Source organism: Callospermophilus lateralis, chromosome 16, assembly GCF_048772815.1.
Source record: "Callospermophilus lateralis isolate mCalLat2 chromosome 16, mCalLat2.hap1, whole genome shotgun sequence".
Taxonomy (NCBI): Eukaryota; Metazoa; Chordata; class Mammalia; order Rodentia; family Sciuridae; genus Callospermophilus; species Callospermophilus lateralis.
In genome coordinates this window covers 35,640,966-35,653,959 of record NC_135320.1, presented here as the reverse complement: position 1 = coordinate 35,653,959, position 12,994 = coordinate 35,640,966, and the positions used below count along the sequence as shown (strand labels likewise).

At 33.8% G+C, this 12,994-nt stretch overlaps 1 protein-coding gene across 2 annotated transcripts in view; it reads right to left on the bottom strand.

Annotated features, from left to right (window-relative positions):
- Positions 1–1,032: 1,032 nt before the first annotated feature.
- Crispld1 (cysteine rich secretory protein LCCL domain containing 1) overlaps positions 1,033–12,994 on the bottom strand; it is a 42,280-nt gene continuing 30,318 nt past the window's right edge. For both annotated transcript variants that reach the window (XM_076835962.1, XM_076835963.1), the window contains 3 exons: positions 7,753–7,828; positions 3,494–3,624; positions 1,033–1,101 (listed from right to left, as the gene is read on the bottom strand). In XM_076835962.1, the coding sequence (XP_076692077.1) occupies positions 1,050–1,101; positions 3,494–3,624; positions 7,753–7,828 (259 nt within the window). In that variant the 3' untranslated portion in view covers positions 1,033–1,049. The remainder of the gene's footprint in view (positions 1,102–3,493; positions 3,625–7,752; positions 7,829–12,994) is intronic.

Here is a 12,994-nt window from a genome sequence, read left to right as displayed (position 1 = left end):
GAACTGAAAACAATACTTTGAAACATTATTTTAATATGTTTATAGGAAATGCATAAATTCATCAGCAGAAAAAATACCAAAAGTGACATTTTACAGATTTTTTAGTCTCAAAGCACAAAACATCTTTCATAGAAACAAATATATCACCACTATAGGTACCATAATATGACAACATTTATACACAAGGCCATTTGCCACTATGAAGATCAGTAGCAATGATGATGCAATACATTAGTTCATCTTTGTTAGAATGTTTTACTATTATACTTCCTGGCCTGCAGGAGTATTTGCCAGGATATAAAAGACAATGTTGTGACCTCAATTTAAACATTGCACAGGAAGCTATAACTACCCATGCTTAACCTATGTTTATGACATGACCACTAGAAATGTTTTCATACCACTACTTTTACCTTATTCCATTTACTATTAAAGCCATTCCCAAGAAACCAAACATTTTAATAGATTCATCTGAATATTAAAGAATTATTTTATACAAAATAGCAAGTGTAATAACATGATTTACTATTCTATATTCCTAAACTTAATAAAAGAAAAAAAAAACTGTTCAGGTATTCAATGGAAAACAACTTGAGATTTAGTACAAGTAACAATAGCTGAGGAAAATGTGATAAAAAATTTCATTTTAGAGTTGATTATTTTTAAATGCACCAGATAATTTTCTGAGGGCCATTCACATTCAATGTTGAGATTTGTTTTATTAGTGGCATATACAAAGCACCATATAATATAACATATATAATGTAGAACAATCATGACTATGTAACTAACTGTAGAAATAACTGCTAAGAAAATATAGCAATATTTAACACAGGATTTCTAAAACCATTACATATTCATTACTTTTTTGAAAGCTAATGTCCCATGTTTTATTTCATAGATTTTGTCCATCAATTTTTATGCAGTTGGCACTTTTGGGGGGCTGAAAATAGCTGCTATCTTCTGTACAGTAATGTTACAGTTTTATACAAACTTCAGAAATATGACATTTGGAATAGTCTTTATGATCCCCTTCCAAGTGTTCCATTTCACACAACAGCAAATACTCTGAATGCCTTTCCTCCTGGAGGATTCTGTAAACTGCAGAAATGAAAAAAAATATTGATGTCATCTCTACACATAATCCTTCTAATAAATCATGCTGTCTTATGACAGTTAAGAGAGCAGTTATATGAATCCAGATGGTCAACTTTCTAAGGCCACTATAATTTGTAGCTATTGGAATGTGTGAGGGAGGATGACATAATTCTTTAAATTTTGGTTGTACACTAGACTGCAAGTTCATTAAAGAAATTGAAGATGTGCAATAGGAATAATAGTAGTCTCTAGAAAATGTCACAAAGTCTGGATCAAGTTTTCATATTTTATTTCCTTTGATTCTAATAAAACAGTGCTAGGCACCTATTGCTCCACTTTCTTGAGGTAATGCTGAGACTCAGTTTACAATTGATATTTATAGACAAAAGTTAACTCCAAGTCAAAAAGATGTCTGATACTTAAGCAATATTGTTGATTGAGTACTAGGTCAGTACCATTTCTGACAGAATTTAAATTATATTGCTATTGCACAGATTAATTCTTCTTGACATACACATTCTCAAGAAAAATATTAGCATGAGAATTTAATGGTGAAGTCTGAAAAGATTCAAAAATTTCTTCACCAAAATGGAAAAATACACACACAGACACATACACACACACCACAAAGCATGCAGTGTCATTTTGGAGGTACTTTTAAAACAGAGCTAAAAGTAATGAGAACCATAAATTCTATTCTTTATTAAATTGTTTATTTTTTATTTGGCATCAATGATTAAACTACATTTTGTTTAAATTTCTAGAAATTAAAACATATTGATAAGACCACTAATCATTATTTCATCTTTCAACTAGAAGCTTTTTAAGTTTTTTGCTTTTTTACATAGTTCTATTGGCTTAATAATTTTAAAAGATTTTAAAGATAATAAATGATCAATACAACAAATGCTAAGAAAGAGATAAAGTATAAGTGCTTTCATGTATTTATTTATATATATGTAACAAAAGGAAGAGAATTTTAAAGTGAGAAAATGATGCAGAAACCACAAATGTGCACCCACACACCAAATGTATGGATGGGCACACATGCACCAAGTTTTTCACACAAGCAAATGGTCAAGTTCAAGGTTTATCTCTGAGCCCATAGCCCTAGTGTGGAGCCTGAGTTCAGGAATTATTAAGTTATGTGACCTTGGGCACATCAATTATTTAATCAACTTGGAACATCAGTTAACATGTATATACATCAGAGTTTACAGAACTGAATTGACATTATGGGGCTTTTGGTGAAGTTGAGAGAGAATTCTTAGAGTATAGTAGTGTCTAGTGTCTGGAATATTCATATTACGTACTCCAAAATTATTATTCTCAGTTTTATTAGAACATCATTTTATAGCTTTAAGATGAATTTAAGAAATATAAGCAGTGAATGGAATCATATCACTCAGGTTAGCTTACAAAAGGAAATATCAGATTCTATAAACTCAAGAATTCACTTTGCATATCATATCTGATTCTCAAGGCCAGGAGGCAAGTAATTGAGAAATCCCCCTCTCAATAATGGCCTCTTGATATGATCTCATCTGAATATAGATACTAAATCCAGATTTGTCTTTTTATGAGGCTGATACCCAGATGATTATGTGAAAGACAATTTAGATATTCTGCATGGCATATCCTGTGGAGTACTTTAGAGTAACTAGTTGATATACGAATCCTCCATTGGTAATTTTGAAAATCCCAGGAAACATCTAAAAGTTAGGGATTTTATTCTGTGTCTATACAAATAAGTGGGACATAACAATACTTCCAAAGTACCAATAATTTCAAAAAATCATTAAGGGTTCATTTATCTTATTGTTTATTAATACTTGATAAGGTGAGCCACATGAATTTTTCTCAAATCCCCAAGTATATATAACACTAATGAGCTAAATACCATGAGAGGACCTGAAAGAGTTCGTTTACAACATACAAGGCATCCAAGTTCCAGTGCAAAAGAGAATTTGGTTCTAGGGAAAATCAGACTCATTGTTTTTGTCAAATACTTTGTCAGATAACTGGATTAGAGAAATATTCAGTGCCTTGTTCATCGAGAAAGAATTAAGTATAAAACCTAATCTAGAAAATCCAAAAGAGGATGAAAGAAATTTCCTAATTATAAGAGCAATTAACAAAAGAGTGGTTCTGACTTGTAATCCGATTTTCATGTTGATTTTTATAAGCCTGCAGGAGACAGGCACCTCTGGTACTGCAGATTCTCCCACCCCTGGAAAACCAGTTGTTACACAAGTATGTAAAGGAAACATCCAAGCTGGGTCGCCTAATGAAATCATGTGCAAGTGGGTCTGCTGTGAAGCAACCATACATCACAAGGTAGGTACATGAAAACAATTGCACACACACATACACATACACACATGCTTGTTTTTACCTTTCTGAGAAGATTCCATTCTGAAAAGAAGCCGTGTAAGTCTTCCTTTTGTCCACAGGCATAACATCAACATAACCACCATGATTTCGAACCACTCCAGCATGTACTGCTGCTCTGCAGATACTGGACAGCTGGGGAGGCAAGGAGAAAAACGTGCCACTATTAGAAAAGTACTGCCAAACTTGCCCAGCGTATTATTTAGGAGTTCCTGGACAATGTTTTGCATATAAAGGAATGTTTCAAAAGGCACAAAGTCAAAGCCAATCCTGAGAAAGTCTGAAGGAAGATCTTAAGGGTGGCTGCCATGGTAACACCCCTCCACCATCTAATCTACAAACACTAGTGCTGTACAAAATACAGGCTTTTATAATCAAAGCAATAAAAAAGCAAATTAGGTCCTTTTATCTCCTCAGGGTCCTATTTGTCATTATTAAATTTTGCCCTTTGCTGATGCATACTGAAATCAGTCTGCTGAAATGTTCATAGGTTGGATTATCTGTGCCTCATTCATGTTCCGTTTTGACTTCCATATAACCTTAGTTCTATGTTATCTCTATGGTCCATTTGCCAAAATATGGTCATATATTAAATGGGGATTTTTTTCCTATTACATAATACAATCTATTGCAGAAATGTTTTGCCCTACAGAATAACACAAAGTGACCAGATTACAGATTTCACTGTTATATTGTGTGCATTTACAAATATGTAGCAGTGAATTCCACTATTATGTGTAATTATAATGCACTAATAAAAATATTTGTGACAAAAAAGAAAAATTATAGCTTCTACTTAGATTTGCAATGGTTATTATTACTCTGGTTTGAAGGACCTGACATGAGTATTAGAAAAATGGCTTTGTTTACAATGTACCAGTTACATAATCTGAATTTAATACAATTTCTATGAAGGAGAAAATTACTGTTTCAAGTCTAATACTTTCAAAATTTTTAAATGAATCCTAAAAGTCAAATAATTTCTTTTGGCCTATCACAGTCTTTCCTAGATTTTACTATTGGCTTTAAGCCAAATGTTCTACCAAAATTTGTCGATAGCTGAGTGCAGCCTAAGGGAATCCCATAACAGGAAATGCCTGAACTGTTTCAGTATAGAGCCACCCACCTCAAATCCCCATGGGTCTTTCCCAGTCTCATTGGCATGTTCTGTTCTTATCTCTCTGCACATGTGGGTGATTGAATATGCTTTTTTAAAGTTCACATAAGCGTGTATATCTTACGTGACCTTGCTTTCTCGCTGTGCTCTGAACTCTGTGCCATCAGTCAGTATTTATTAGCTCAAAGAGCCTGCAGCCAGGCTGTTTAATCCTTCTCAGGCTTTTCCTATCTCACAAAAATACCACACAGCTAAAACCTTGTGTCCAGACTCTAAGGAGGCATTTTATTGACCATATGAAAGGCCCACACTGAATTCATAATCGTATCCAAATACAGTTCATAACAGATGGAAATAGAAACAGTTCTGTACACATATTTTTGCTCTTCTGTTAAAAGGGTAATATCAGCATTTTTTTTTCCCAAGGCAACAAAAGTGCTTAGATGATAACATTCACTAAATCCAAACACTTTTACTATGTTTTGAGACTATTGTTTCGCTTACAGCTCTGCAGTCAGCAGGCATTCCAGCTGAGTTCAAAAGTCAGAAGTTTTGTTTTTTTTTTTTCATATCCATACTTCGTAAGAATATATTATTTGAAAGAAATAAGAATTTTCTCCATGCATATAGTGGAATTTTGTAATGAATGTGAAATTAACAATCTGTAATAAACTACAAATAAAAATTCAAGGCAGTAAAATGTGCATGTTCTAACTCTACAGTGTAAAGTAGGAGAGGGTGGAGAGAAACAGAAAGCCAGAGGGAGGCAATTTGGTTGACTCATGCTCATCTTTCCATATCAACCTTATTTGAAGGGATCATATATATTGTAGGAGTTGGGAACCCTGGCAATTATTGGTTTAATCTGACTCTGCACTCCCCATGTGACTAATTTTTATATTGCCAACTTACTCCCTAAAGAACCAAATAATGATACATATTATCTACCCACTTCATTGAGATAGGAAGATAAAATGATCTCAGGATACAAGATCTAACAAACTCTAATTCTAGAAAATGATAGCTTCAAGGTACAAAACTGAATGGGCTATTCTGAAAGACTTTTTTACAGGCATGACTAAAATTAAAAGTTCTGATGCTTAATGGGAAAATAGGAAGAAACAATGCTTCCGGAAGTCTCTGAAGAGTCCAGATAGACACATTCCTATACATTAATTAGTTGCTTTCAGCAAATATTTATGTGTAAGATATTTGCTTAGTGTCTGATGCCACTGTGTGCTCTAAGTTCTGTCAGAGCAGGAACAAGTATAACTTGGCAGATATCAAAGAAGTGATGAAGAAATGATGGACAGCACAGCTGCTGCCCTTGAGGAACTCACAAACTAATAAGACAGACAGGGTAACCAACAGGACACCTAACAAAATAGGTTAAGTGGTAAAGGCAACACAATAGGAGATGAAAGCAGGATGAATTCATGCTTGGATTAGGAGAGCCAGCAAAGTACCTCACAGAGAAAGTAGCAATAATTTGGAATATAAGAAATAACCATGATTTTGACAGAAAAATTTCAAAAAGGGTGTATTTCAAAGAGATAAGGATATAAGTACAAATGTGAGGGCTAGAAAATTCCAGATATCTGTAGGACATTTAAGCTGCAGACAGTAATAATGCAAATTGCAAATCTAAAGCGTGTAAAGCTTAGAATGGGAGAATAATTTCAAAGCTGAATTTGGGAAAACCTTGGACTCAAATGAATGTTTCAAAAGAGACAAGGTGGTAATATGCATATTTCAGGCTTCTTTACACAATCAGATTCTTGTAGTATTCTATTGAATAAGTACATTCTTACTTTGGATTGTATAGAGGGGAGTGAGGGGAGGGGTGGGGGGGTTGGCGATGCAAAAGACAGTAGAATGAGATGGACACTATTACCCTATATACATGCATAACTACACTATTGGTGTGACCTTATACTCTGTACAGCCAAAAGAATGAAAAGTTGTGCTCCATTTGTGTACAATGTGTCCAAATGCATCCTACTATCATGTATAACTAATTAGAACAAACTAAAAAATCAAAACAAGAAGATTCTTAAATTTGTTTTTGTAACTCTTTGGCTTAGAAATCTGTGATGGTTTCTAAACGTCTACAGCATGAAATCTAAACTCATCAGCATGATTTTCAGATCTTCACCTGTACATTCCCAGAGCAGATTCCTCTCTCTCTCAGACTAATTTGGCTGTGGCCTTTCTTAGCTCCAATTTTCAAGCAATGGCTACGAGCAACACATTTAATCCATGTATTTGTAGATATCATGCAAACTACCCAGAATGTTCCATAATCCCCTCTACCAACCAACACTTTAAACCTTGCTCAAAGTACATTTATCCATAAGGAAACCATCATGGTTAATATTCATTGTTCAACCTTCTTAAGTCATCTACTTACAGCATACATGCAATTAGTTTCCATTTGTACTTTAGGGAATGATCTGATTTGTATTCTAAGTACTTCCCAAATAGATCTTTTTAAATTTTTCAACTAAGTTTATTAAGGAATAATTTATATAGATTAAAATTTACCAATTCAACCTTTTTTAAAAAGGTATACAGTTCAGTGACTTTGTCAAACATATAGTCATGTAGCCACTAGAATACTTTCTATGCATTTAGCAAATTCTATATGTTTAGCAAATTCGTAATCATCCAATTTATACTTCAGATGTAGATGAATTAAAAGGAAGAGAAAATAAAAATGCATTTTTCCTTCCCAATAATGCCTCCAAGGTTATTCCTTTAAGTGCCTGATATAAAATACATGAAAAAGATATATGCTAGGGAGTGATTTTGGCCAAATCATATTGTCATATTGTGTGTGTAGGAATATGTAACAACAAATCCAATCATTATGTACAACTATAATGCAACAACAAAAACTGTGATGAAAAGACAAACTGGAAAGATATAAATAACAATTTATGCAAAATTAATTATTGTACACTCATATTTGCACATGATTATATTCATTTTTCAGTGATATTATTGAGTAACTGTTTCAAGAGTAAGTCTCTTGGTAAAGAAACTTTTCTTATTCTCTACATAAAGGCACATATATACATTTAAATACATGTATATATTTTTATATATGCATGAATATTGAGATCTGTATTAATTAAGATACTTACATCAGAGTAAATTCGAGATCCAATTACACGAGCATAATGTGGATTTGCCTGCATACAGTTACGAGGACAATATACTCTGAAAAAAAAAAACATGTAATGTAAGTGGTTTACTTCAGTCATTCTTATTAATAAGAACATAGGCATTCATACACAGAACCAAACTCAACATTGTAAACCCTATTATTGTTTTCTCTCCTGAAGTAGGTCAATTGCACAAGCAGGCAATCGGCACAATTGTATGTTTATTTTATCCACATCTAGGTTTCAGCACAATTGTGAGATCTTAAATTTAGTCAGGAAGACATTTAACTTGGGGATTCAAAGCAGAAAAAAACATCAAAAGCACCTCTATGCAGTGGAGAATCTGCTACTCATTGTGTCTGTAGAAAAATGTAGTCAACAAACAACTAGGAAAATCTGAGTCACTGACATAACATCTCATAGTTCCTTTTCTGTTTACATGTTTTGACTTATATTCAATTCATGGCTTTAATTATCATCTACAAACACCTGATTTCCAAATTTGTATCTGCAGTTGGGACTTCTTTTATTCAAAAATTACAGTTGGGTGTGGTGGCACATGCCTATAATCCCAGAGGCTCAGGAGGCTGAGTCAAGTTCAATGCCAGCCTCAGCAAAAGCAAGGCTCTCTCTCTATATATCTCCTGCCATTTATTCAACCCTCCTGTTAGTTTGAGGTCTAATAAATATCTCAAACTTATTTTGTATGAATAAAAATTCCTAATCTCTACTCTCCAAATCTACTTCTTTGTAGGATTCCCATCATAATACATGATAATTTCATTATTATAAGAATCTCAGCCGAAACCTTTATTCTACCCATGGTCTCTATCTCACACTTTACATTCAATCTAGCCATTTCGATTGGCTACGTCTTAGGATATATCTAAGATCAGGGCAGCCCTAAGCATCTCAAGCTCAGTGACTCTGGATTCTATCATCTACTGTCAAACTGACTGCAACAGGCTTCCAGGGATGATCTTGTTTATTACTGGTTCTCTTCAATCTATATCCATATGCACAAGTCCAAACACATCATTTCTCTGCTTCAAATACTCCAGGGGCTTTCCATTTCATTCAGAAGAAATGACAAGGTACTTAGAATGTTCAATAAGCCCTGCATATTCAGTACACCATTAACTTTCTGATGTTATAGCTAAACACTCCTCTTCTCCTTCCTCACTCTGCTCCAATCATGGTGGTCTGACGGTTATTTCTTAAACACAATGTGATCCTGCCTTGGGTCATAATTCTTTGTGCTTATATTCTTCTTTGCATAAAAAGTTCTTTCTCCAGATATCCTATTGCCTGTTATCTGACTGATTAGTTCATTTAAAACAAATTTCCCCAAACTTTATTTAAACATAAAGTTCAGTTATCAGTGTTTAATCACAAATATTTTCAAATCTATTCCTTGAGTTCAAGAAACTGTTGTGATCCTGCAATCTGTACACGTGGAAAAATGAGAATTCATACCCCATTTGAATCAAATGTATGATATGTTAAGATTATTGTATTGTCATGAGCAACTAATAAAAAAGGAAACACACACACACACACACACACAAAGAAACTGTCATGTGGCATATTTTTTAAAATCAATTGCTCTTCTTAGTTCATTCTCTTCCCCTATCATGTACACACATTCACACACACGCAAGCATGCATGCCAACACATATTCATGCACTAAAAGGAAATATAAACCAACATTGGAAAAAATACAATTAAGTTTTACATATTAAATGAGATTCTCAATATAACAACTACATGAAAATCACTGGTGGATGATGGTATCAAGGATTTTCAAAAATTTTCATTGAAACTATCTTAACCAATTAAGCAGCTCTTCCTCAGGATAGCTTTTAAAAAATAGCTCTAGTTTTATTTCTAAAATGTGCACAACACTGTATACTTCAGACTGTTCCTATTTCATATTTCAATATCTAAACCAGAACCATTTAAACAATAAGAAATAAATGAATCTGAGCATTTTATAACTTTGAATTAAAAAAATGACCATTATAAGTGTTGCGGGGCACAATGGCACACGCCTGCAATCCCAGTAGCTGCGGGGCTGAACCAGTCTCAGTAACTTATCCAGGGCCTAAGCAACTTAGTGAGACCCCGTCTCTAAATAAAATACAAAATAGAGCAGGGGATGTGGCTCAGTGGTTGAGTGCCCCTGAATTCAAAGATGGTAGCCCTACCCCCCCCCCCCCAAAAAAATACAGTGTCTGGGGTTTTACAGAACGAAGGGTGTCCCATAGACTAGAAGATGAGCTGACTGTATCTGGGAACTGCTGGACATTCACTGCCCTCCCACTGGTTGTAAAACTACCTGCTATGCCCTTAAAGTCATGCTGTGTGAACTCTACCTTACTCATATATAACACTTGGTTTACAGAAGGCCAAGGTCAATAGCTTTGAAGTGAGTTAATATCTACTTAGTTAAGTTCAGGTAAAAGCAGAAAAGACAGGGCAACTTTTTTGCTTGTATCCTATATCTATTTTTAACATCTTGTTACGTTCTATAGAGAAGGTAGGGAGTGATCTAGTAAACATTCCATTATCTATATTTTGCCTGTAAGCCTTAAATTAAAATGCTGACACATTTTAATGACACTTACTTTTACATCTTAAGTATTCAATAACTTTAAAGACCTACTTATTTATAGATAAATGTAAAGCAGGATAAGATTTCTAGTAATACAAATGTGCATGCACATGCGGGTACACACACACTCACACACAAATTCTATAGTTTATTTTAGGTTATTCTGTAGCTATGAAACCTCCCAAGGACATGACTATGCAAGCAGTCCTTCACGTCCTTCATTAGCTACTTTATTTACATTATTCTTGCCATTCTTCTCCAGGATATACCCTTAAGTGAAATAAAACTCTAAGGCATATAAATCAATCACATGGTTCCCTAAAAGTTATAAACTATTATGTCAGTGATATAATTAAGACCTAATTTATGAACTATTAAAAATTTTACATAAGAAAAGATAATCTTGGTTTCACTATTCAATAAAATAAAAAGTTAAAAAGTGTATAGGGAGGTGCTTTCCAAACTACATAAGGTAAAAATTATGTCTAAATTATTACTTTTATAGATTTATTATTTTGGTGAAAACATAATAAAATTAAATTTTAAAAATTTATATAATTTTCCTTTTTTGGATGCTTCCCTTCCTGGAACAAGCCAAGAAGTAGGAAACACATTAATTAATATTTTACTTGAATGATTTTTCTCTTTGGGAAAACTATTGGTATACATACTGTGAGAGAGAATTACCATTTGTATTTACTAGAGAAAGGCTTTATAGTCTATGCTCCATGGATATTATGCTTATTATTTATTCCTACTCATTTAGCTGCATAGGTCCTAGCATAATACTGGCATATGGTAAATAATAAATATTTGTAAATGTGTAATTGTGATGCTAAAGTTCATCAACTTCACCTATCAATATATTTCTACTTCTCTCTGTAAACATATAATCTGTAAAGTACAGGACTAGTCTGAAAAAAAAATCCTGCAAAATTTTCAAAAATTATAATAATGACTTAATCAAATCAGTAAGATTTGTAATAGCATAACTGGTGAAGCTCTAGAAACAGAAGTTTATATTATTATAACAAATTTTTTAACATAGCCAGGCAATAGGTGGCACATGCCTGTAATCTCATTGGATTGGGAGGTTAACACAGGAGGATCATGAGTTCAAAGACTTCCTCAGCAAAATAGATGTGCTAAGCAACTCAATAAGACCCTGCCTCTAAATAAAATACAAAATATGGCTGGGGATGTGGCTCAGTGGTCAAGTACCCCTGAGTTCAACTCCCAGTACCCCAAAAAAGAAAAACATAGAAAAATGTTTAACATATAGTTCATTTGTGGTCAGATGGTAAAAAAGGATACAAAGAATTTCATACAGTAAGGGATCCTCAAAATATTCCATCCACTTTGTAATCTGCTGACTTCATAAAACACATATGATGAAGAATCCAGAAGTCTCAAATCAGTATGCACCAAGTTACCTGACCAAAAACATTACAACAGTATTCTTTCATTAGAGTAGAAATAAAAGGATTTGGTGTTCAAAAGGAAACAGGTTAGATATTCCTGTGCGAAAGAATTGATACCTTAAATCACATCAATAATTGAGAATCTTCCTTCTGACAGAAAACAAAGTATTTGCTTTCCTGTATCAACAACATAATCTTTTGTTACTTTGTCAACAACAAGATCATTCTTTAACTGAGATATTACTTCAGTTTTAAAAGGGTTTTTCCTAAGTAAATAAATTTTACCATATAATTAGATTCCTTAATTTTTTTTTGGGGGGGGGGGTAGCAGGGATTGAACTCAGGGATGCTTGACCACTGAGCCACATTCCCCAGCCCTATTTTGTATTTTATTTAGAGATAGAGTCTCACTGAGTTGCTTAGTGCCTCACTTTTGCTGAGGCTGGATTTGAACTCATGATCGTCCTACCTCAACCTCTGTCATCAAACTACCATTATTTCTCTAAATCTCATTATGAAAGTAAGTAGCATGTCTATGATTAAGACAGTATGTGCTGACGATGGCTTGTGGATGTACTGTCCCTCTAACAGTGTTCATCTTAACTTGGTTCAGAAAAGTGAAGACTTTTTCTTCATTATTTCATAGTAGATAAATTTCATTATAATTTTTAAGAACATATTAAAAACAAAAAGAAAAGCAGACATAGGCCTTTTGACTTATGAGTTGCAATTAGATTAATCTAATTTAGAACCTGAATAGCAATGCTAAAAATACATCATTTCAGTGTCTATGAAAGAACATTTTATAGAAAGAATGTTTTTGTATCTCAAAATTCATATGTTGAAGTCCAAACCCCATTGTGACTTTGTGATAGGACCTTTATGAAGGGAATTAAGGTTACAAGATGACATAAGGGAGGGCCCCTTACCAAATATCAGGATTAGTGACCTTCTAAGAAGAGATACAAGGGAGTAAGCCCTTTCTCCAGCCACCAAGTGAGGACACAAAATACACGGTGCTGCCTGACAGCTAGGAAGAGCCCTAATAAGTAACCAAATCATACAGCAGCTTGATTTTGGGCATCTCAAACCTCTAGAACTGTTAGAAAAACATTTTTGTTGTTTATACCATCTGGTCTATGGCATTTTATTATAGTAGCCCAAGCAGACTGATAAAGAACTCTT